This window comes from Phyllopteryx taeniolatus, chromosome 10 (genome assembly GCF_024500385.1).
Source record: "Phyllopteryx taeniolatus isolate TA_2022b chromosome 10, UOR_Ptae_1.2, whole genome shotgun sequence".
Taxonomy (NCBI): Eukaryota; Metazoa; Chordata; class Actinopteri; order Syngnathiformes; family Syngnathidae; genus Phyllopteryx; species Phyllopteryx taeniolatus.
This window is the reverse complement of record NC_084511.1, coordinates 5,333,346-5,356,644: the sequence shown is the minus strand read 5'-3', so window position 1 is coordinate 5,356,644 and position 23,299 is coordinate 5,333,346. Positions and strand designations below refer to the sequence as shown.

The following is a 23,299-nucleotide window of genomic DNA, read 5'->3' as shown; positions in this document are numbered from 1 at the left end:
GGTGAGAGGGAAATATAAGCTAACCATACAATTACAAACAATATGGTAGAGGTTTTTACAGCTCGCATACACCTCTCTCTGCCCCATTTGCTCAGTCACGTGAGTTTTTTTTTTTTTTTTTTTTTTTTTTTTTTTTTTTTTTAAACACACGAGTTAAGCGAGTCTTGTCAAAAATTCATATGCTGGGGTACTTTTAGCCATGTTTGAAGTTTAATACTAAAACGTCAGGGGAAAAACATGCTGAACATATACAAATTACCCGCCCCGCCCCCCAAAAAAAATTTACAGATCCAATATTGAGATCCTCGTCAATAATTCAGTGTGGTATGCGAGGACAAACTCTGACATCACCAGCAGAGAGCGAACTGGCGTAATGGGACCTCCAGTCTCGGAGGAAAAGCTCCTCTGCCTGGCTCTGCAGAGTCCACTGGCCTTGTTTGACCTCGGAGTCAGTCTGGTTCACCACCAAACCCACTCCGGCGGTCTCGGTGAAATAGTTCTCGGACCAGTTGGATGTGCCTGTCCGCACAGGAACATGTCATTACTCTAATGCAGGAATGTCTGTGTTTAAGAGTAGGAGTAACATACTGACCAATATAGAGAACTCTGTCGGTGACCATGTACTTAGCATGGTTGACTCGAGCAAAGGGGATCTTCATCTGCTCTGCTGTTGAAGGCACTGTGAAAACTTTCTGCATAGAAACCAAATAAACAGTTTAGACTTGTTTGCAACCCTATTGGCAAATAATTTAGGCCATTTAATTCAATTACACACCACTTCAATGTGACATTTCATCGGAGGCCTGTTGAGAACCAGCAGCGACTGCAGGAAGGTGAACATGGCGGCAGGCGAGTGCTCCCAGCAGCTGACCAGGAGACGGATTTTCACACCTCGAGTGCAAGCTGCAGCACGCAGGGCTGAGTCGATGGCGGGCCAGAACCTGAGACAAGGACAACAACAGTCTCAATGTGGAGGTCTTTCAAACAGTTATTAATACACAGTTACATTGCCTTGATGCGTCCCAAATTGGGGGGCAGAATTTGAAGGTTGTCCCATTGTAGCCAAGATGGCAATTGCTTCTCATAAATTACAGATATTTTACTTGCAAAGTATTTTAATATGAAAGCTAAAAGTGGAGCGAAGTGAGCCTGGGCGTGTGACGAACATACAGTATCTCACAAAAGTTACTACACCCCTCACATTTTTGTAACTTCTTTTAAGGTCTATTCATGGGAGAACACTGAAGAAATGACACCTTTCTACAATGTACTCAGTGTACAGCTTGTATAATGTTAACAGTGTTAACGGTCCCCTAAAATAGCTATATACACAGCCATTAATGTCTGAACATCTAAGGATTTAAGCATTCATTGCTGGAAAATAATGGTGGCCACGCAAAATATTGACAACTTGGCAAAAACATTTGGACATTTTCACTAAGGATTATACTCACCTTTGCTGCCAGCAGTTTAGACGTTAAATAACAAAATAAATAAAACTAATAGCTTTGGGTTGAGATACAGTATTTTGAAGGGACACATTTCCACTGTTATACAAGCTGTATACCAACTAATTTACATTGTAGCAGTATCACTTCTTCAGTGTTGTCCAATGAAAAGACACAATAAAGTAGGCAATACCTACCTTACTTAGCGAGTACCGACACCACGTATTGGGTATGCGTGAAGGTTGCCGATACTAGCCACCGATACTTACGGCAAAAAAAAAAAAAAAAATGCCTTGACCGTTATTGCTCAGGGCGGGTCTTAACATGGGCTCGCTTTTGGCGGACTGTAACCTTTTTTTTGGGTGGTAGCTGGCTCCTGCTTTGGGCGCACTGGGAGAGGGGGTGGGGGATATCACCTCAAAATTATATTGAACATCCTAATAATAAAGTATAAAATGTGAGGGGTGTACTCACTTTTGTGAGATACTGTAATTCAGGTCACATTGGTGCACAACCATTTGATTGCCTGTTATGATCAAAGGCACTGGTCTACAACTCAGATGGTGACTACTCTACTCTTCCCCATACTTTTGTTAAATCCAAATGACAACTGTCCAAACAGTCAATTCGAAATTGTACATGCATTATACAATTCAAAAGGAACCAGATAGTAGTTGGTAACCTCAGTGGCTTGGTGAACTCAGACAGAGGAAGATAATCCATGACAGAGATGAAAACGAATTCTCGAGCATCACTGATGACGGACAAGATGGTGGTCAGATCATCTGAGCGGCCACGGGCTGAGATCTGCGGGGGGGCACTCTATTGCAGATACAACCGTCAGGTAAAGTCTCTCAAATCTTTCATGAGATAAGTTCAACTGTCTCTAAAAGGATCAGTGTTTCAAAAAACTACAGTTGAACTCACAGACAAATAGACTTTGGCAGCCACTCCGTTGAAGTTGACCTGCAGAGGATGCTGGGAGCTGGACAGGGCTGTGAAGCGAGCAGGCCAATACGGTGGCAGAGAGCCACTGAGGCTCCAGTACATCTCAAAGATACGAGCGGCGTCTTGAGCCAGGCAGCTGCAGTCCTCCACGGCAACACCCACCTCCTTCACCTGAATTCGTACAAAGTACAAAGAACACGATTGACCTGCCAACGTAAGGTACAGTAAGTGCCCATATAAAGATAAAATATCATAATCCAATATGAGTCATTTTCATACAATTTGAGCAATAACGGTGAAGATGCGTTAAAAAAATTAAAAAATTATTTTTAAAAATCCAATTGAGCATTTTTTTCATGCCGGCCTTGGTTTTTATATGGGTAAAAAAAACATGAAAACACTCAAGACGCATTTGTGGTAGTTGTCCTGAAAAGGGCATCATAAGAAATAGGAGAACAATGTAATTAGCATCTTCAGAAAACATGTTGCAAATGATGAAACTTCATTTCAGACACCTAACGGAAAAGACATTTTGACAAAAGTTTGAAAAATTCTTACTGTAGAATTTTTCTCTTTTTTCTATTGATTATATGAAAATGACCCATATTTATTTAAAAAAAACAAGTATCTATGTATCCAAAGAATAAAAACTCTCCCTCCTCTTCTCCCTTTTACCTGACTCAAAGAACGCCAGTCCATGTTGGCACTACCCAAGTAGAAATGCTTCTGATCGATCACCAACAGCTTTGTGTGGACGATGCCTCCAGATAAAGACTTCAGATCCACCTCCCTGATGTTGGCACCTGATTTAAAAATAAATACCAAAAAAAAGACACGGTCACACCACCAATCAAGTTGAAAAGCTGCAAATGTCATCGTGACGTCATGTGTACAGTATAATTGTCAAACAAGGTCCTTCTATACCTGCCGCAGCCAATTCAGTCGTGTCTTGAGTCATGGTCTGAGGACCATTCACGGCTATATTGAGTTTCACATGTTTGGAAGGAAGTTGCTTCAGCCGCTCAAAGACCTTCCTCCCCTGTAAACATGCAGGAATGACATCAGAGAGATGTGGGCGGGCACAAATGCCGCACGATGTCGCGCCCCTCTTCTTGCCTGAGTCTTGATGGTATTGGGAAAGTCTGACTCGCTGCTCCGCAACAACATGTACAAAGCGGCGATGCTGACAGAGCTGTTGGCCTCGTCGAGCAGCCTGAGCCAACTGGCGGCTGTACTCTGCTGCGGTGATGGGCTGGATGGGTAAAGACCAGCGGGGAAGCTCTCCACCAGATGAACTCTAAACATGGAAACCCTGTTTAACTCATTTGCATCAACATATATGTCAAGACCTATTATTAACAATCAACCTTTGGTCTAAAATGCTCGAAATACAAAGCATTGTAATTCAACACACAGTAGGGCAAAAAAGTATTTAGCCAGCCGGCAATTGTGCAAGTTCTCCCACTTAAAAAGATGAGAGAGGCCTGTAATTTTCATCAGAGGTATACCTCACCTATGTTAGACAAAATGAGAACCGTTAGTGGAGCAGAATTTTTTTTGGTAACCTTGGCCATATCTGTGCTTTGCCACAATTCTGTCTCTGAGCTCTTCAAGCAGTTCCTTTGACCTCATGATTCTCATTTGCTCCGACATGCACTGTGAGCTGTAAGGTCTTATATAGACAGGGGTGTGGCTTTCCTATTCAAGTCCAGTCAGTATAATCAAACACAACTGGACTCCAATGAAGGTGTAGAACCATCTCAAGGATGATCAGAAGAAATGGACAGCGCCCGAGTTAAATATGAGTGTCACAGCAAAGGGTCTGAAAAATTTCAACAATTCCATTTTTTATCTGTCAATATGGGGTGTTGTGTGTACATTAATGAGGGGGAAAACAATGAAAAATGATTTTAGCCAATGGCTGGAATATAACAGACTGAAAAATTGAAGGGGGTCTGAATACTTTCCGTACCCATTGTATGTCATGTCACATTTTTAAGCAATAAAACATCTGAAAATAAAAATGTGCATAACTTATTTGTATATATGGAGTACAAAAGTAAAAAAAAATACAGCAGTTGTAGAAACACTAAAGGTGAAGTGCTTGTAAACGTAAATTGTTTATTTCCTCTAAGAGATTAATAAAAATGACAATAATAACTTATTTGTTCACATGGAGTCCAAAAGTTCAAACATGATGACAGCTCTGTATTGAAAAAGTAAAATGCATGTATACTTAAACAATATTTCTTTATTAGGGTTACTAGGGTTATTCGGAAGGTATTTAAGTAACACCGAATGTGTTTAGTAGCATGTTTGCGGCATTGCGAGACAAGCCAGTACCAGTACTTTCTTCTTCAAACCCCACTCATTTTTTGCATCCGTCAACAAATTGGCTATATTGTGTGGCTTCTGTGGCTGTGTAGGGAGCTGTAGTCTGCGCAACATGTGACACAAATTCCCACTTGTTAGAAATGAAATGAGAAATGATAGTTAGGTACGTAGGGTTCAGTCACTCTTTCTATGGGTTTCAATGTCTTCACTCCATGTACAGTTCTGGGATGGCAACTTCTGTGTTTGCATTCCGTATCACGGTTGGGGTGTCTTTTGTGAATTTCTGTGTTCCGGATTTACAGGGGAATCCATAATGACCCCAAATGTTAGATTTAAAAGTACAAGTCGCTCGCTTCACAGTTCACACTGCTGCTGCAACCGCTCTCTGCTTGAGTAGCCATTGCGTTTGGCTTCCGTCCATTCAACGTGAACCACACGCACAGCACCTCCCAGTGGCCAGGGGGGAAATCTGCTGAATCGACAATGAATTGCAGCCAGAAGAACTGCAATGCATTCCTGAATCGCTATTTTTACCCACCCCTAATCCTGAGCCAACCAGTCTTTATATTTTGAATTTATGAGCCAATCGTCAAAGAAGTGACATCTAGCTATTATGAGTTATGTCAACGATCATACGAGATCGGACACATACACGTCAGGGTTAATGCCCTTCGAGGTGTACAATTATTAGGGATTAATGGACGACGGGGACGCGTGAATCGACATGTGGCTGTAGTATACTTCTGTGCTCTGTTCAGCACAGTTTGTTTTCTACTGAAGCTATTATAAACTCTGCAAAAATACATATAGGTTAAAAGAAAACTATGTGCTGGTTTTCATGTCATAAGTACAGCGGCTGAAATAAGTATATAACACGTCACCATATTGCTCATGAAATATATTTCCAAACGTGCTATTGACATGAAAACTTCACCAGATGGGAACAACCCAAGTTATCCATACATACAAAGAAAGTAGAACAAATAAGCTCAGAAATTAAATTGTGTGTAATAATGTGAAATGACACAGGGAAAAAATATTGAACACGCCAAATGGTATTTAATACATTGTACAAAAGCCTTTGTTTGCAATGACAGCTTCAAGATGCCACCTGTACGGAGAAACTTGTCGCATGGATTGCTCTGATGTGATTTTGCCCCATTCATCCACACGAGCAGTCCTCAAATCTTCACGATTCGGTGGGCTTCTTTTATGGACATTGAGTTTCAGTTCTTTCCACAGATTTTCAATTGGATTCAAGTCAGGTGATTGGCTGGGCCATTCTCGCAGCTTTATTTTTTTTCTTCTTTGAAACCAATTGAGAGTTTCATTGGCAGTATGTTTTAGATCACTGGCCTGGTGAAATGTCCACCCTCGTTTCATTTTCATCATCCTCGTAGATGGCAGCAGATTTTTGTCAAGAATTTCTCGGTACATTTGCCCATTCATCCTTCCTTCAATAATGTGAAGTTTGCCAGTACCATTTGCTGAAAATCAGCCCCCCACAATCATGTTCCCATCTCCAAACTTCACTGTTCGTATGGTGTTTTTAGGGTGATGTGCAGTGCCATTTCTCCTCCAAACATGGTGTGTATTATGGCTTGGGTTGGTAATCGTTTGAATTTGGGCGATTCCGGTTCCAAACGATTCTCGATTGGGATTCTGTTAGGGGTCTGGGTCAAAAAAGGTTTGCATGGTTGAAATAAAAAGGTGTCCAAATTATGAACATCCATTTTCTTAGCAGCCCGCAGCATAGACTAAACTGAACATTTGACTCGAGGTTCTTTATATGCAGTATCAATATCAAACCCATGAACTAAAAGGCAATGTGTGTGGAACTAGCCTAATTGACTTAATTTAAGCTTGTAGCCTTTTATTTTGAAGGGTACGCACTGGAACTCAGCATTTTGGCACGAAAAGTAGACACTAGTGATTATTATATATTTTTTTAATGGATGGAACCAAATGCTATAAAAACACTGATTCTTTTCCTGATGTTCGCAGATGAGGCACAAGGTTAGTGTTTGTGATACTGTGAAGCAATGTTTATGTGATTTTGCCCCAATTCATTGTGATGTAAAGTTGCTAAATTAAGCTGAAGTTGCTAAATTAAGCTCTTTTTGGGGGGGGGGGGGGGTCATCGGCGCTTACATTGGTTTGACCATCAGTTTACCTTGTTAGCTGTCTCATTGCAGCCAGAAGAACTGCAATGCATTCCTGAATCGCTATTATTTTTATTTTATTGTTTCACTCACCCAGTTGACTGAGAGTTGACTTATCTGAAGCTGCGCACGGTGTAGGCTGAGGCTCGGAGCGCGTCAGGCGCTACACATCGGAAAACCCTCCTTTGCACAATGAAATCTTCTTCAAACTGTTGCAATGAGGTGACATTAATTTTAACAAAAGACACACTTTTGTTCGCGCAGCCACGGTTGGGCACAAGCACATCATCGTGCGCGTTTTTCTTCATTGGTTTACGGCGCTTCTTCGTTCTTTTTCGTGGCTGGAGGACTGGGCATCAAAACTGGGAAATACTTTTTTTTTATTTGAATGGTTCCGGGAGAACCAGAACCTCAGTACAGCTTCCAATCGGTTCTCGATGGCCAACCCTAATTATGACATCCAAACAGTTTAATTTTGCTTTCATCCGACCAGACTATAATTCTCCCAATATTTAACTGGCTTGTCCAAAAGTTGTTCAGCAAACTTTAAACGTGCTTTGACATGTTTTCTTTTTCAGCAATGGGGTCTTATTGGTGAGCGTGCATACAGACCATGGCGGCGGAGTACATTACTCACTGTTTTCCTTGTGACAACAGAACCTGCTAATTCAAGGTCTTTTTGAAGCTCTCCGCAAGTGGTGCTTTGCTCTTGGACAACTCTTGTGATTATTCTTTGCACTCCTCTGTCAGAAATTTTGCGAGGGACACCTGATCGAGGCAAATCTATGGTGGCATGATTGGCTTTCCACGTGCGCATTATTGCCCCAACCCAGCTCAATGGAACATTCAGAAGCTTAGATACGCGCCTCTAACCAATGCCATGGTTATGTTTTGCAACAATTACTTTGCGATGGTCTTGAGACAGCTCTCTGCTCTTACCCATCAAGAGCTGTGTCTTGACTCACACCTTAGCAATGAGACCTTTTTGTAGGCCATCAATTAGGACTGAACCAGCTAATATTTGCACTGACAAGGGGCTGGATTGCTGTTTGATTATTGATTTTAGTTGTTGTCTTGGCTTTCTATGCCTTTATGCACCTCCCTTTCTTCATGGGTTCAATACTTTTTCCCTGTGTCATTTCACATTTTTACATACAACTTCATTTCTGAGTTTATTTGTTCAACTTTCTGTGTGGATTACTTGGCTCGTTCCAAACATCTGGTGAGATTTTCAGGTCAATAGCACCTTTGAAAGTATATTTAGTGAGGGAAAATGGTGACTTGTTAAATACTTATTTCAGTCGCTGTATATTATCCTGTATTTTTTCACAGTGCAATATATAGCAGGGTTACAAAAAAATTGCAATGTCATTTTTCCCCCAATATCCTGCAGCCCTACCTACCTACCTTTTTGCACATTTCCTACAGAAAATGTATTCTATACATGACCAAATCTATAAAAAGTACATATCCAATGTATTACAATTATTTTACCTATCCCATTACAGAGGTAATAATGTGCTATAATTTGTAGCAGAGGCATAGCATCAAGAAATTACCCTTATATATAAAAAATAAATACAAAATGACATACAAAGTCACAATTCTTTACATACAACCATTTTAGAAAAAAAAGATCCATCTCCTTTAAGATACAAGCCTCCTGTTATTGTTGGGACCTTGTTGTAATAAACCAATGTGATTATAAAGGTTACTATGCAAATTCCTTACCTACAATCTCTGCTACACTGCTCTGTGATGTGGCCCATGCCCTCCAGCCAGTGCAGCTCCAGATGAGCAGTGAGCTGGCCGACTGACATGGGAAGGCCAAAGCGCCAAATGTGCATACCAAGAAGCAGCAGAGTCGCTGGAAGCAAGAAGCGGAGGGCGAAGCAGCTGCATCCAGATCTCTGCAAAAAGAGGCCATTTTTTAGCCTAAGGGCAGCAGTGAAAATGGACAACAGCTTAGCTACAAGAATGAGAAACATCTTCAGAATGTGTTAGTGGTTCAAAAGCAGGGTGTGGGTAAACTCCTACACGGCAATAGGTCTCAATTGAGTCAATCATGTTTGCCAGCTTAATGCCCCTGTTTTTTTCCCAACCTGTCCTGTTTGGCTGCTTAGTCAACCATACAGAAAGGTCGGTTTGTATGCCTTTTAAGGCCAAAAGAACGTTTCTGTGCCACAAGTGAGAGTTTGATATCATCCATCGGTGGTTCTTTATATATTGTGATGCCGGTAGGGATGTCCGATACCACTTTTTTCAGACCATTATCAGTATTCACTCTTTATTACTCACCGATACAGAGTACAGATACCAGTAGTACTTTTGAGAAACAATGAGAAACAATTGTGATAATTGTGAATTTCTTTCTGACGCACATGATGCTATGCTCTTGTGTCAAACTACTACAGTGTAACGCCAACTACTGTACAGGAGGACGTAATGTGAGATTTATTTGCCTTACAGTGGGGGGGGGGGGGGGGGGGGGGAGTATTTAGTCAGCCACCAATTGTACAATTTCTCCCACTTAAAAAGATGGGAGAGGCCTGTAATTTTCATCATAGGTATACCTCACATATGAGAGACAACATGATGAAAAAAATAATAAATGCAGAAAATCACATTGCCTGATTTTTAAAGAATTTATTAGCAAATTATGGTGGAAAATTTGGTCAATAACAAAAGTTCATCTCAATACTTTGTTATATACCCTTTGTTGGCAATGACATAGGTCAAAAGTTTTCTTGAAGTCTTCACAAGGTTTTCACACACTGTTGCTGCTATTTTGGCCCTCCATGCAGATCTCCTCTAGAACAGTGATGTTTTGGGGCTGTCGCTGGGCAACACAGACTTTCAACTCCCTCCAAAGATTTTCTATGGAATTGAGATCTGGAGACTGGCTAGGGTACTCCAGGACCATGAAATGCTTCTTACGAAGCCACTCCTTCGTTGCCCGGGCGGTGTGTTTGGGATCCTTGTCATGCTGAAAGACCCAGCCACGTGTCATCTACAATTTCTTCCTGATGGAAGGAGGTTTTCACGCAAAGTCACACAATACCCTTTGTTACTTTGGTCCCAGCTCTCTGCAGGTCATTCACTAGGTTTTGCTCACCGATCATGAGAGATTATCAGCGGTCTTGTATGTCTTCCATTTTCTAACAATTGTTCCCACAGTTGATTTCTTCACACCAAGCTGCTTACTTATTACATATTCAGTCTTCGCAGCCTGGTGCAGGTCTACAATTTTGTTTCTGGTGTCCTTTGACAGCTCTTTGGTCTTGGTCATAGTGAAGTTTGGAGTGCGACTGTTTGAGGTTGTGGACAGGTGATTATCATATTGATAACGAGTTCAAACAGGTGCGATTAATACAGGTAATGAGTAGAGGACAGACGAGCAGGTCTGTGAGAGACAGAAATCTTGTCGGTGAATGTTTGTAGGTGACCAAATACTTATTTTCCACCATAATTTGCGATTAAATTCTTTAAAAATCAGACAAGGTGATTGTCTGGACCCCCGCTGCCCCCCATTTTGTCTCTCATAGGTGAGGTATACCGTACCTATGATGGAAATTACAGGCCTCTCTCATCTTTTTAAGTGGGATAACTTGCACAGTTGGTGGCTGACTAAATACTTTTTTTGCCTCACTGTAAGTATCAGTGGCTGGTTTCAGCAGCCTTCACAAGTAAGTTGAAATAAGGCCGGTATCAGCTCAATAACAAAAGGACCAAGATGGCGCCTACCAGTGTGGTCGCCTCGGTAACGCGCTCTCTAGTATTGTTTTTGTTTTTGTGTTTTTCGTTCGTCTTTGGAGACATTACACGACTCACTTACACAAGGGGAGACTTGCTAACCATCAAGGAGGCTACTCCGGACTTTCTTTCACCAACTTTCGCAAATCCGCTCAGTTTTTTCCCCGAGTTACTTACCGGGGCGGCGTCCGCGGTTTTCGGCGCATGGAGACGGAAACGGCGCCACAGAGGGAAGCGAGCCGGCATTCAGGTGAAACTACGCAAGAGAGGACACAGATTGACGTTCCCGTCGATCCACCTCGCGAATTTACGCTCCCTACCCAACAAAATGGACGAGCTTCATCTTCTGTTAAAGACCAGTAAAGACTTCGGACGTTCAGCCGCCATGTGCTTCACGGAGACCTGGCTTTGCGACGCTGTACCCGATGGCGCCGTCAGGCTTCCCGTCTTCCATATTCATCGAGCGGACAGCGACATGGAATCATCGGGGAAAACGAAGGGCGGCGGGATATGCTTCTATATCAACAAAAAATTGTGTACGGACGTCACGGAGCTCAGCACACACTGCAGCCCGCATTTGGAGTCGCTGTTTTTGAACTTTAAGCCATTCTACTCGCTGCGTGAGTTTGCATCATTCATTCTCGCTGGCGCCTATATTCCGCCTCAAGCTAACACGAACGCCGCACTGCTAACGCTCACCGAACAAGTCAACGAAATAAAAAAAAAACACCCGGACTCACCCCTCATTATTCTCGGGGACTTTAACAAAGCTAAACTCAACCACGAACTCCCTAAATACAAGCAGCACATCGACTGTCCTACCAGGGAAAATAACATTTTAGACCACTGCTACACTATGCTAAAAAACGCAGACCGTGCTATACCTCTTGCTGCCCTGGGCTCGTCTGATCACTGCTTAATTCACTTAATACCGATGTTCAGGTAAGAACTTAAATGCGCGAAGCCTACAGTGAAAACAGTGAAAAAGTGGACCAATGAAGCAAAGATGGAACTTCAAAGCTGCTTAGACTGCACAGACTGGATTGTCTTTGAAAATTCAGCTGGCAGCCTGGATGAATATACGGACACTGTTACATGCTATATCAGTTTCTGTGAAGATGTGTGTGTACCAACAAAATCATTTCGCACATTCAACAACAACAACAAGCCGTGGTTCACTGCTAAACTTAAGCAGCTTCGCCAAGCTAAGGAGGATGCATATCAGAGCGGGGACAGGGCCCTGTATAATTGAGCTAGAAACCAGCTGACTAAAGAAATTAACATTGCAAAGAGGAACTATGCAGCAAAGTTGGAAAAACAGTTTAGCGCTAACGACTTTAAATCAGTCTGGCATGCATTCCAATCGCTGACTAATTACAAGCGACAATCCCCCCAAGCTGAGAACAATTGCACACTAGCCTACGACTTAAACGCCTTCTACTGCAGATTTGAAAAGGCCACTTTCACACCCCACACCAACCCGGCCGCACCCCCGACCACAACCACACCTCTGACTTATGCGTTAACCATCCATGAACAGGATGTGAGACGCATCTTCAAACAACAAAAGATTAACAAAGCGGCAGGCCCAGACCATGTGTCCCCATCCTGCCTCAAAGTCTGCGCGGACCAGCTCGCTCCAGTCTTCACACAGATCTTCAATAGATCTCTGGAACTGTGCGAAGTACCATCCTGTTTCAAACGCTCCACCATCATTACAGTCCCCAAGAAACCTGCAATCTCGGGTCTAAATGACTACAGGCCTGTCGCTTTGACATCTGTGGTCATGAAGTCCTTTGAACGTCTCGTGCTGGACCACCTCAAGAGTGTCACAGGTCCCCTGCTGGACCCCCTGCAGTTTGCCTACCAAGCGAACAGGTCTGCGGATGATGCAGTCAACATGGGACTGCACTTCATCCTTGAACACCTCGACAGTGCAGGGACCTACGCGAGGATCCTGTTCGTGGACTTCAGCTCAGCGTTCAACACCATCATCCCTGAGCTCTCTTTCATCCAAGCTTCTCCAGTTCAGCGTCTCACCTGCCTGTGGATTTACAGCTTTCTAACGGGCAGGACACAGCAGGTCAGGCTGGGGGAGGCCACCTCATCCACACGCAGCATCAGCACTGGGGCGCCCCAAGGTTGTGTCCTCTGTCCGCTGCTCTTCTCTCTCTACACGAACGACTGCACCTCAGCGCACCCGTCTGTCAAACTCCTGAAGTTTGCAGATGACACCACTGTCATCGGCCTCATCAAGGATGGTGACGAGTCTGCATATCGACAGGAAGCGGAGCGGCTGCAGCTGTGGTGCTGCCGACACAACCTGGAGCTGAACACGCTCAAGACTGTAGAGATGATCGTGGAGTTCAGGAGGCATCCTTCGCCACAGCTGCCCCTCATGTTGTCCAGCTGCCTTATGTCAACCGTCGAGACCTTCAAGTTCCTGGGAATTACAGTCTCTCAGGACCTGAAGTGGGCGACCAACATCAACTACGTCCTCAAAAAGGCCCAGCAGAGGATGTACTTCCTGCGGATTCTGAGAAAGCACAGCCTGCCACCAGAGCTGCTGAGACAGTTCTACACAGCAGTCATCGAATCAGTCCTGTGTTCTTCCATCACATTCTGGTTTGGTGCTGCTACAAAAAAGGACAAACTCCGACTGCAATGGACAATCAAAACTGCTGAAAATATTGTCGGTACCCCTCTACCCCTCTTGAGGACTTGCATGCTGCCAGAACTAAGACAAGAGAATGCAAAATCCTCTTGGACCCTCCACATCCTGGTCACCAGCTCTTCCAGCTCCTTCCCTCAGGTAGGCGCTACCGAGCAATGTAAACTAGAACTAGCAGACATTCCAACAGCTTCTTCCCTCTTGCGATCAACTTCTTAAACACCTAACCTACAATTCCATTACAACATGCTGGCAATTGTTTGACTTGAGTTCGTTGTCACATTTCTGTGGGGCCAATCATACATTACTCGTGCACTCACTGTAGTTGTCTCGCCATGCTGCACTATTTGCATATACTGGCCACTCATGCCAGAGTAGCATCTGCTCCATTTGCACAATGATTGAGGAGTATCTGCAACATTTGCACAACCAACATTGTCCCAGATTATCACACTACTCGTCACTTTAAACCGCATACACTGCTTGAAGTCTTGGCGCCCTTTGCACAATGGTCATTGCACCGGACTATTGCAATATTAGTCATTTGAACTGCTCTAAGTGCGAGAGTGTCAAAAAAATAAAAAATGTACCGGCATTAACAGATAATTGTCAAAAAAATAAAAAATGTACCGGTTTTACCAGATAACTAGAAACCCTTTACTGCTCAGTGACTGTTTTTTTGTCAGTGTCTTTATGTCTCCAAAGTGTTCTCTGTCAATTGACTGTCTGTTGTCGTACTAGAGCGGGTCCAACTACCGGAGACAAATTCCTTGTGTGTTTTTGGACATACTTGGCAAATAAAGATGATTCTGATTCCGATACCTGGTATCAGTACTGAGTTGTTACCAGCGTTATTTCGACCATTCCGATTTATTGGGAATGCAGTTGAAGAGAACAAGTTTTGAGAGGAGACGGTCAGACAGAGAGAAAAGAGAGCAGAGAGAGAGAGATAGAGAGAAGAAAAAAATAGCAGTTTATGTTGGTGGATACGAAAATGTTAAACAGGAGTAGGTTGGCCGGTATGCGATTCTGACGATATGATCACACTGAGCAAAAATACTGCAGTATCACGGTATTGCAATTACCGATCTAAAATTTATTTGTGGAGGTGGGTGTGATCTACTATTGGCTACAAGGGAGAGACAGGTGTGGGGAGGGCTTCTTGTACCGTCGTGTTAGGTGAGTTGGCTGCGACAGGTGTGGCTATTTGAGTTGATTGCTCTCTAATTTTATTCTTGCAGTAGTGTGCTGGCGTGGGGTTACTGAGCTGGGCAAGCTAAGGAGGAGGACTTTGGCAGCTGCCGTGCATTTGATTCACCAGGGACTTGAAGGCCAGCAGCTTCCCTCACAGTTTATGGGGACTTTTTGTTTTGCGTTCTGTTACGGGCAGTCTGCCTTTCGCTGTGAAGATCAAATAAAAGCCTCGTCTGATGACAACTCATCTGGGTGTCTGTGATGAGTGAACCCACGAAGGTAGCTACACTGCCGCCCACATGGGGCAGCACCCCAATGACAGATCCGCAGCAGCTTCTGCCGGTGGCAGCTTTGGTGCAGATGTGGGGCAAAGTCGCTCCGATGCACCGGGAACAGAGAGCGGTGAGTACGCGATAGCTGGAGTTGCTGCAGGCCCAGACTGAGAGGCAGACCCAGCTGCTGGAAGGTCTGCTTTCCCGGCCAGGGGTGGGGCTGAGGGTGAAGAGAGGGGCAGAGCTGTCAACTGATCACCACCTGGTGGTGAGTTGGCTCCGATGGTGGCGGAAGATGCCAGTCCGACCTGGCAGGCCCAAACATATTGTGAGGGTCTGCTGAGAACATCTGGCAGAATCCCCTGTCAGAAGGAGTATCAACTCCCACCTCCAGCAGAACTTCACCCACGTCTCAGGATGTCGAATCTCAGAGGTTTTCGTCCTGGCCGTGGAACAGTGGACCAGCTCTACACCCTCAGCAGGGTCCTCGAGGGTGCATGGGAGTTCACCCAACCAGTCTACATAGGTTTTGTGGACTTGGAGAAGGCTTTTGATCGTGTCCCATGGAGAGTTTTATGGGGGGTGCTTCGTGAGTATGGGTTGCCGAACCCCCTGATACGGCCTGTTCGGTCCCTGTACGACCAATGTCAGAGTTTGGTCCGCATTGCTGGCATTAAGTCGGACTCATTTCCAGTGTGGGTTGGACTGCGCCAAGGCTGCCCTTTGTCACCGATTCTGTTCATAACTTTAATGGACAGAATTTCGTGGGACAGCCAAGGCATAGAGGGGGTCCGGTTTGGTGGCCTCAGTATTGCATCTCTGCTTTTTGCAGATGATGTGGTTCTGTTGGCTTGATCAAGTCGTGATCTCCAACTCTCACTGGAGCGGTTCTCAGCTGAGTGTGAAGTGGTTGGGATGAAAATCAGCACCTCCAAATCTGAGATCATTGTCCTCAGTCTGAAAAGGGTGGTGTACCCTCTACGGGTCGGGGATGAAATCCTGCCCCAAGTGGAGGAGTTAAAATATCTTGGGGTCTTGTTCATGAGTGAGGGAAGTAGGGAACAGGAAATCGACAGGCGGATCGGTGCAATGTCTGCAGTGATGCGGACCTTGTATCGAGCCGTTGTGGTGAAGAAGGAGCTAAGCCGAAGCTCTCGATTTACCGGTCGGTCTACGTTCCTACCCTCGCCTATGGTCACGAGCTGTGGGTCGTGACCGAAAGAACAAGATCCCAGATACAAGCGGGCGAAATGAGTTTCATCCGCAGATAGGCTACTATCGAAGGGCGATTGGCCCTTGGAGATAGAGTGAGAAGCTCGGTCATCCGGGTGTGGCTCAGAGTAGAGACGCTGCTCTACCGCATTGAGAGGAGCCAGATGAGGTGGCTCGGGCCTCTGATTAGGACGCCTCCCTGATGAAGTATTCCGGGCATGTCCCACCGGGAGGAGAACCCAGGGACGACCCAGGACACGCTGGAGAGACGATGTCTCTCGGCTGGCCTGGGAACACCTCGGGATCCCCTTGGAAGAGCTGGATGAAGTGGTTGGGGAGAGGGAAGTCTGGGCTTCCCTGCTAAGGCTGCTGCCCCCGCGACCTGACCTCGGATAAGCGGAGGAAAATGGATGGAGCATGCAAGAGGAGACATCTGTGCAGGAAGTATATTATAGGTACAGTGGGTACGAAAAGTATTCAGACCCCGTTAAATTTTTCACTTTTTGTTATATGGCAGCAATTTGCTAAAATCATTTAAATTCATTTTTTCCCCTCGATGTACACACAGCACCCCATATTGACAGAAAAATATGGAATTGTTGACATTTTTGCAGATTTATTAAAAAAGAAAAACAAATATCACACAGCCATAAGTATTCAGACCCTTTGCTGTGAAACTCATATTTAACTTGGGTGCTGTCAATTTCTTCTGATCATCCTTGTGATGGTTCTACACCTTCATTTGAGTGCAGCTGTATTTGATTATACTGATTGGACTTGATTAGGAAAGCCACACACGTCAATATAAGACCTTACAGCGCATAGTGAATGTCAGAGCAAATGAGAATTGTGAGGTTGAAAGAACTGCCTGAAGACCTCAGAGACAGAATTGTGGCAAGGCACAGATCTGGCCAAGGTTACAAAAAAAATTTGTGCTGCACTTAAGGTTCCTAAGAGAACAGTCACCTCCAAAATCCTTAAATGGAAGACGTTTGAGACGACCAGAACCATTCCTAGAGCTGGCCGTCCGGCCAAACTGAGCAATCGGGGAGAAGAGCCTTGAGAGGTAAAGAAGAACCCAAAGATCACTGTGGCTGAGCTCCAGAGATGCAGTCAGGAGATAGGAGAATGTTCTAGAAAGTCAACCATCACTGCAGCCCTCCACCAGTCGGGGCTTTATGGCAATGTGGCCTGACGGAAGCCTCTCCTCAGTGCAAGACACATTAAAGCCCGCAAGGAGTTTGCTCAAAAACACCTGAGGGACTCCAAGATAGTGAGAAATAAGATTATCTGGTCTGATGAGACCAGGATTGAACCTCTTGGCCTTAATTATAAGCGGTATGTGTGGAGAAAACCAGGCACTGCTCATCACCTGTCCAATACAGTCCCAACAGTGAGGCATGGTGGTGGCAGCATCATGCTTTGGGGGTGGTTTTTAGATGCAGGGACAGGGAGACTGGTTACAATTCAAGGAAAGATGAATGCAGCCAAGTACAGGGATATCCTGGACTTTCTTCAGAGTGCTCAGGACCTCAGACTGGTCCAAAGGTTAACCTTCCAACAAGAAGATGAACCTAAGCGCACAGCTAAAATAACGAAGGAGTGGCTTCAGAACAGCTCCGTGACTGTTCTTGAATGGCCCAGCCAGAGCCCTGACTTAAACCCAATTGAGCATCTTTGGAGAGACCTGAAAATGGCTGTCCACCAATATTCACCATCCAACCTGAGAGTACTGGAGATGATCTGCAAGGATTCCCAAATCCAGGTGTGAAAAAACTCATCACCATTGCATCATTCCCAAAACGACTCATGTCTGTATTAGCTCAAAAGGGTGCTTCTACTAAATACTGAGTCGGAATACTTATGGCTGTGTGATATTTCAGTTTTTCTTTTTTAATAAATCTGTAAAAATCTCAACAATTCAGTTTTTTTCTGTCGATATGGGGTGCTGTCTGTACATTACTGAGGAAAAAATGAACTTAAATGAGTTTAGCAAATGGCTGCAATATAATAACCATACCCACTGTATGTTCCTAAAAATTTCAAACCACCTGTATATCAAAATAGAGGATATCATTGGATAGAGGTTTGAAACATAAACGATTTGTAAGAATCGGAAAGGATTAAGGTTTTGTGCCACTTTTTACGTCGCAAATCCGGCCAAATTTACTTGTCCAGAAATCATTGTAAATCATTAGGAAATTTGTGAACGAAATCTTTACTCTTTGGTATAAAAATGCCCGTATGTTAGTCTTATTAGTTGAAAATGTTATGCTTAAACGGGCCATTTTCAGATTTTTTTTTAATGGCGGCGTCCACTCGAGCCATCTCATTTCGGGCCACACAGAGAGCAAGCAAATCGTCCGATGTGACTTGACAGAAAACAACTTATAATAGCTAACTGGAAATTATTTTGAGGCGGCACGGTGAATAACTGGTTTACACATCTGTCTCACAATTCTCAGGACCCGGGGTTCAAATCCGGCCTTGCCCGTGTGGAGTTTGCATGTTCTCCCGTTGCCTGCGTGGGTTTTCTGTATGTATTCTGGTTTCCTCCCACATCACAAAAACATGCATGGTAGGTTAATTGAAGCTTCTAAGCTTACCCGCGACCCTGGTGAAGATATGCGGTGTTGAAAATAGATGGATGAAATGATATCGTTGCATATGTGCAATCAATAAGCGTAGCTCATAAACCTTTGTTGGACCTGATTATTTTGAATGTGCTTATCAAACACCAGAGCACCACCCTGCCCACCACCAGGTTGAAGTACATTTTCAACTTAGAGGAAACACCGCATTAGTTGGAACCTAGGGTTGCACAATTACATGGAATTTTACTCGTGATTTTGGCTGCCACGATTAAATGAGCCTGATCGGCTGCAATTTTTTTATATTTGAAATGCGGGCACTGCTGCATATGAAAAGTGCTTCAGTTGCAGCAGTGCCCACAACCTAGTCAGCCAGCCACTAGGTGGTGAACGTATGGTTAAGGCTTCATTAAGCGCCGACAACGCACTCCAATGCAAACTTCAACATAAAAGCCTAAAATGGCAATGATGTCCAGTTTAGTTATATATGAAGCTTTTATTTGGTTACGTTGGCAGAGAGGCGGCGTGTCACGGTAGGGAGCGATTCACAATCGTTTTAGCAGCTGCCTTGACTTCAACTTTTCGACTGACCGCAATGATAAAACGCCGGGAGTAATCAGAGAGGGAAATCACAACTGTCAAGTTTTTTGCAGTTTGTGACCGAACTGTATTTGTTTCCATTAAATTGCAATTTATGATTCGCACTTTGAATTGTATATTTATTCAGTTAGCCCTTGGTAAAGTAGAATTTCTTGGGGTACATTTATTTTTTATTATTATCTATCATTTATTCATATTAAGATTCATTTTGCACCGAAAACTGTTACATATTGTTTGTTGAAAAGTAGTGCAATAAAAATAACGTTTTTTCCCCAACATGAAGAACAATTGTGATTAATAATCGCGATTACAATATCGTCATTATTATTTTGGCCATAATTGTGTAGCCCTTTTGGAACTGTTTCCCAAAATTTTAATGACATCATCTTGTGAATTTATGCCTCCCGTGACATCCTGCATGGCACTATCAAGTTAAGTGGGATGCTGTATAGTAGTAGTCTTCTATTAATTGTTTGCATGGGAGTTACTGTATGTGAGACACGACTGTTGAGAAATTATTGTTGTCATCCTGTTCAGAAAATGAGTTGTTACTTAATTACTATTTGTTTACAGACACCCCATGTAGTTCATTTTTACTAGGTTTCATTGTCTAAAATTGGTGTTTCAGACTTGTAAGTGAAGATGTCATGCACGGATTTTCCTGTGTGTGTCTTGAATGTAACTTGAAGTGAAGTGAGCTTTTGTACAGAAATGTTTGGCTTTCACAATACAGCTGATGTCAAAAGGCAACTCCTGCAGTCATTTGTGCACATCCTGTAGTTGCAACAGCAAATAATGTTTCTACAGTTACTGGTAATGGACAGGTTTAGTGGAAATTGAAACGGACTTTTCAAAACGACGGTAAACCTTTAACATGTAATCGGTCCGTGTCTAGACAGGAGTCAGGTTCTTTCCATGTTATGTGGAGTGGGAGTACTGATGAAAGGATGCAATGATTGGCAGGCATACACCTGTAAACTCACCTTTGTTGGCTTGGTCGATGGAGCTGTGGCAGGCTTCTCTGCTACCGCTGGACAGGCTGCTTCGTCATCAATTTCAGCTTCTTCCTTTACAACATCCTCACTGTCCATTTCGCTTGTTTGCGGCTCATTTCGGTCCTTGGCATCCCTGGAATCATCCATTGCCAGATCATCCTCGCTATCTATGTCTGATGAAGATCTCAAGTCCTTTGACTCAACTACATTTGCATCTTCGCTCTCCCATGGTGGTTTTTCGTCAACAATAGCCATTGTTTGGCTAACATCAGGCATGCAAGTGAGCTCTTTGGAAATTGTAAGAGGAATATTTCTTTTGGTTGCAATATAAGGCTTCTGGGGAGTTTCTTCCTGAGGCAAATTATGGCAGAGGGAGTCCATACACAGAAGGTGAGCAGTGGCAACGTCAATGTCTGTGTGTTGGATTTTGTTTTCCTCTGGTGAGAGACTCTCCTCTGCTCTAAGGGAAGGCCTGGGGCTTACCACCAGACTGGGCTGCACTCCCTCAGACAACACGTAGCCTTTGGGTGCAGCCCCTGCAGCCGCTTGGTCTGTGGTGCTCAGGATGATGAGGGCCTCAAGGCCAACTCTGGGGGAGCGGACTGATGGCTGGGAGTGTGCTTTGTCACGAGCATCAGGAAACTTGGACTTTGATGCGTCAACACTTGCAGGTTTGTCAGCAGGCTGAAATCCAGTGACAGGAGGATCCTTTTTGGAGACAGGCAGCTCAACGCTCATAAGAGCAGGCCGCTTATGGAAAGTAGGGATGCGGGAGGCAGGCTTCGCACTTTTGCGGCTCATGTCGTCTCTCTCCTCGGGTTCTCTTCTTGGGGCCTTATCACCAAGACGGTCCAGCACAACGCTGCAGTGCTTTACTTCCTGAATAGGACACAACACTGCTTAGAATATGGGGAAAAGACAAGAACCCTGGGTGTTTCAAGTTAAAAACAACACTAGAAAATATTGATTACTATTACATCTAACTCCTAATCAAACAACTCGCGGACAAATTGATGCCATCTATTTAACAATGTTTTGTCAACTGTCTGTACTTGGGGGTCATCGGTCTACAACTGAGCAAAAACAAATCATACCAATGCGCCGCAGTCTGTCAGTCACTGTCTGTACACATTATGTTTACCATTTCCTTTCAGGTATCATTCGGACAGATGTGACGCCATCAGTATTTGACAGCTTATGCATTGCAATTTTTATGGGCATATAATTCCCTTGCTCGTCTCTACCCAATTGACATTAGAGCATTGTTTCAAAATTGCCGCTGGCAAGCAGTTTTTCTGTCCCTGACTTCATCCATCCATCCATCCATTTTCTGAGCCACTTATCCTCACAAGGGTCGCGAGGGAGTGCTGGAGCCCATCCCAGCTATCATCGGGCAGGAGGCGGGGCACACCCCAAACCGGTTGCCAGCCAATCGCAGGGCACACATAAACAAACAACCATTCACACTCACGGGCAATTTAGAGTCTTCAATTAACCTACCATGCATGTTTTTGGGATGTGGGAGAAAACCCACGCAGGCACAGGGACAACATGCAAACTCCACACAGGCGGGGCCGGGGTTTGAACCCCGGTCCTCAGAACCGTGAGGCAGACGCTCTAACAGGTCCTCCACCGTGCCGCCCCCACATAATCCATTTAAGAAAATAACACTTACACTGTCTAATACTCGGGCATGGGTAGCAAAAAGCAGCACCTGATGTGAAATAAAATTATCCATTAATACAAAAATTATTTCACCGGTGATATGGAAAAACTGCTTTTCTGACTGAGAATGTGAATTCGTCTCTCTGGGGCTCATCATTTTGGTTTGCAGGGTCACAAAAACACAACACAGCGACTCAATTCAGTTATCAAGTAAAAACTAGCTGACTTCAGTTTATCAAAAATCTAATCAAAGGGCTGCGCTGGGACTGAGCATCAACAAAAGCTTGATTTTGTCTTAATGTAAGGTTATTGCAATGTGTGCACCACACTGCTCCCAAGAGGTCAACCGTTTTTTTAATGGCTACTATTTTGATAGTGTATATTATTAACTTACTTGTTATTTATTTATTTTCTTGTTGTCCTTTGAAGATATATTTCAAGTTGAGTTTTGGTAGTGGAGTAAGGTGCTATATTTCGAAATCAATGAATAATCATGTTTATTAATCATTATGTCAATAACAATCAAAATAATCTTTTTTTTTTTTCTCCATAATCACCCAGCCCTAGGATAGACTGAAAGATCAGTTCCGTACATTGACACATAGGCGGCTAGAGTTATAGACACATAGAGAGTTAAGTGGCTAGATGGCGATGATAGACGCGCATTCAGTGTGTTCCAGATACCGTGTCATCGGTCTCCCCCACGGTTTCCTCGTCACTGTGCAGTCTCTCCATCTCTCGGCTGTGCACAGTGTCGGAGTCCGACCCTTCTGACTCCTGTGCAACGGCAACAAAAAAGGCAGTTTGGCCAATAGAATGAACACAGTGTAGGTTAATCCTGTGCAAACAAAGCGATGAGTCATCTCGGCCACGTGAAAAACGTGCTCGGAATGAAAAGACCTACCATGACGCAGTCGCTTGCGAGCTTGAACGCTTCACAGTCAGCAATGCGAAGCTCGCAAATGCTTCTATCAACATCAACCGGTGGTTTCGGAGCACCCTGATGCCTCCTCCCCTCCCCCCGGTTAGCGACGCTACCGTTGGCGTTAGCGAGGAACTACGTGGCTCGCTGTCAAGTTTGGTTCTCTCGGCGGCGCAGGAGGGAAAGGGAAGGAGGCGGAAAAGTTGAGTTACTCACAGTGGACGTGGGCCTCTCTGGCAGGCGGGGGGACTTCCTCTTCACTGTCGCTGTCATTTCTGCTGCCTCGCTCTCCTCCTGCTCCCCCTCCTCGTCGTCGTCGTCGTCTTCTCCATCATTGCGGTGCATTGATTTTCTGGGCCGCAAAACCATCGGCATTGTTGAACCCTTGACCTTGAAGATGAAAGCGTGAATGCAAAATAAGGAATACACTACATTGGCTATCTGCTAGTTTTGGTGCCCGATAAATACTGCGGATTCGCTCAGTTTTAACATGCACTTTCTTTCGTAGGGTGAGTAAACAACAAACTGAAGT

The 23,299-nt window shown here is 44.2% G+C and overlaps 1 protein-coding gene across 5 annotated transcripts; it reads right to left on the bottom strand.

Moving 5' to 3' along the window:
• Nucleotides 1-188: 188 nt before the first annotated feature.
• On the bottom strand, nt 189-23,293 carry pld7 (phospholipase D family, member 7). Of its 5 annotated transcripts, none has more exons than XM_061786749.1 (12): nt 22,984-23,293; nt 22,530-22,622; nt 20,169-21,059; nt 8,624-8,802; nt 3,513-3,708; nt 3,321-3,435; nt 3,072-3,199; nt 2,376-2,567; nt 2,131-2,270; nt 776-941; nt 593-692; nt 189-519 (listed from the first exon to the last, which is right to left on the bottom strand). In XM_061786749.1, the coding sequence occupies exons 1-12, from the start codon at nt 23,140-23,142 to the stop codon at nt 317-319; spliced, it is 2,562 nt and encodes an 853-aa protein (XP_061642733.1). In that variant the 5' UTR covers nt 23,143-23,293; the 3' UTR covers nt 189-316. The 5 variants fall into 5 exon arrangements, with proteins under 5 accessions (XP_061642733.1, XP_061642735.1, XP_061642736.1 ...); XM_061786751.1 differs by having other exon boundaries at nt 3,513-3,693; XM_061786752.1 differs by lacking the exon at nt 22,984-23,293 and adding an exon at nt 22,750-22,977 and having other exon boundaries at nt 22,530-22,683.
• Between the last annotated feature and the right edge of the window lie 6 nt (nt 23,294-23,299).

What these genes read in the sequence shown, in the direction of transcription:
- pld7 (XM_061786749.1), bottom strand. Translation starts at nt 23,142, where the DNA reads ATGCCGATGGTTTTGCGGCCCAGAAAATCAATGCACCGCAATGATGGA. An exon ending in CAGTGTAGCAGAGATTGTAG is followed by an intron (nt 3,709 to 8,623) that starts GTAAGGAATTTG and finishes TGAGTTAAACAG; the next exon opens with GGTTTCCATGTTTAGAGTTC. An exon ending in CTGCCAAAGTCTATTTGTCT is followed by an intron (nt 2,271 to 2,375) that starts GTGAGTTCAACT and finishes TATCTGCAATAG; the next exon opens with AGTGCCCCCCCGCAGATCTC.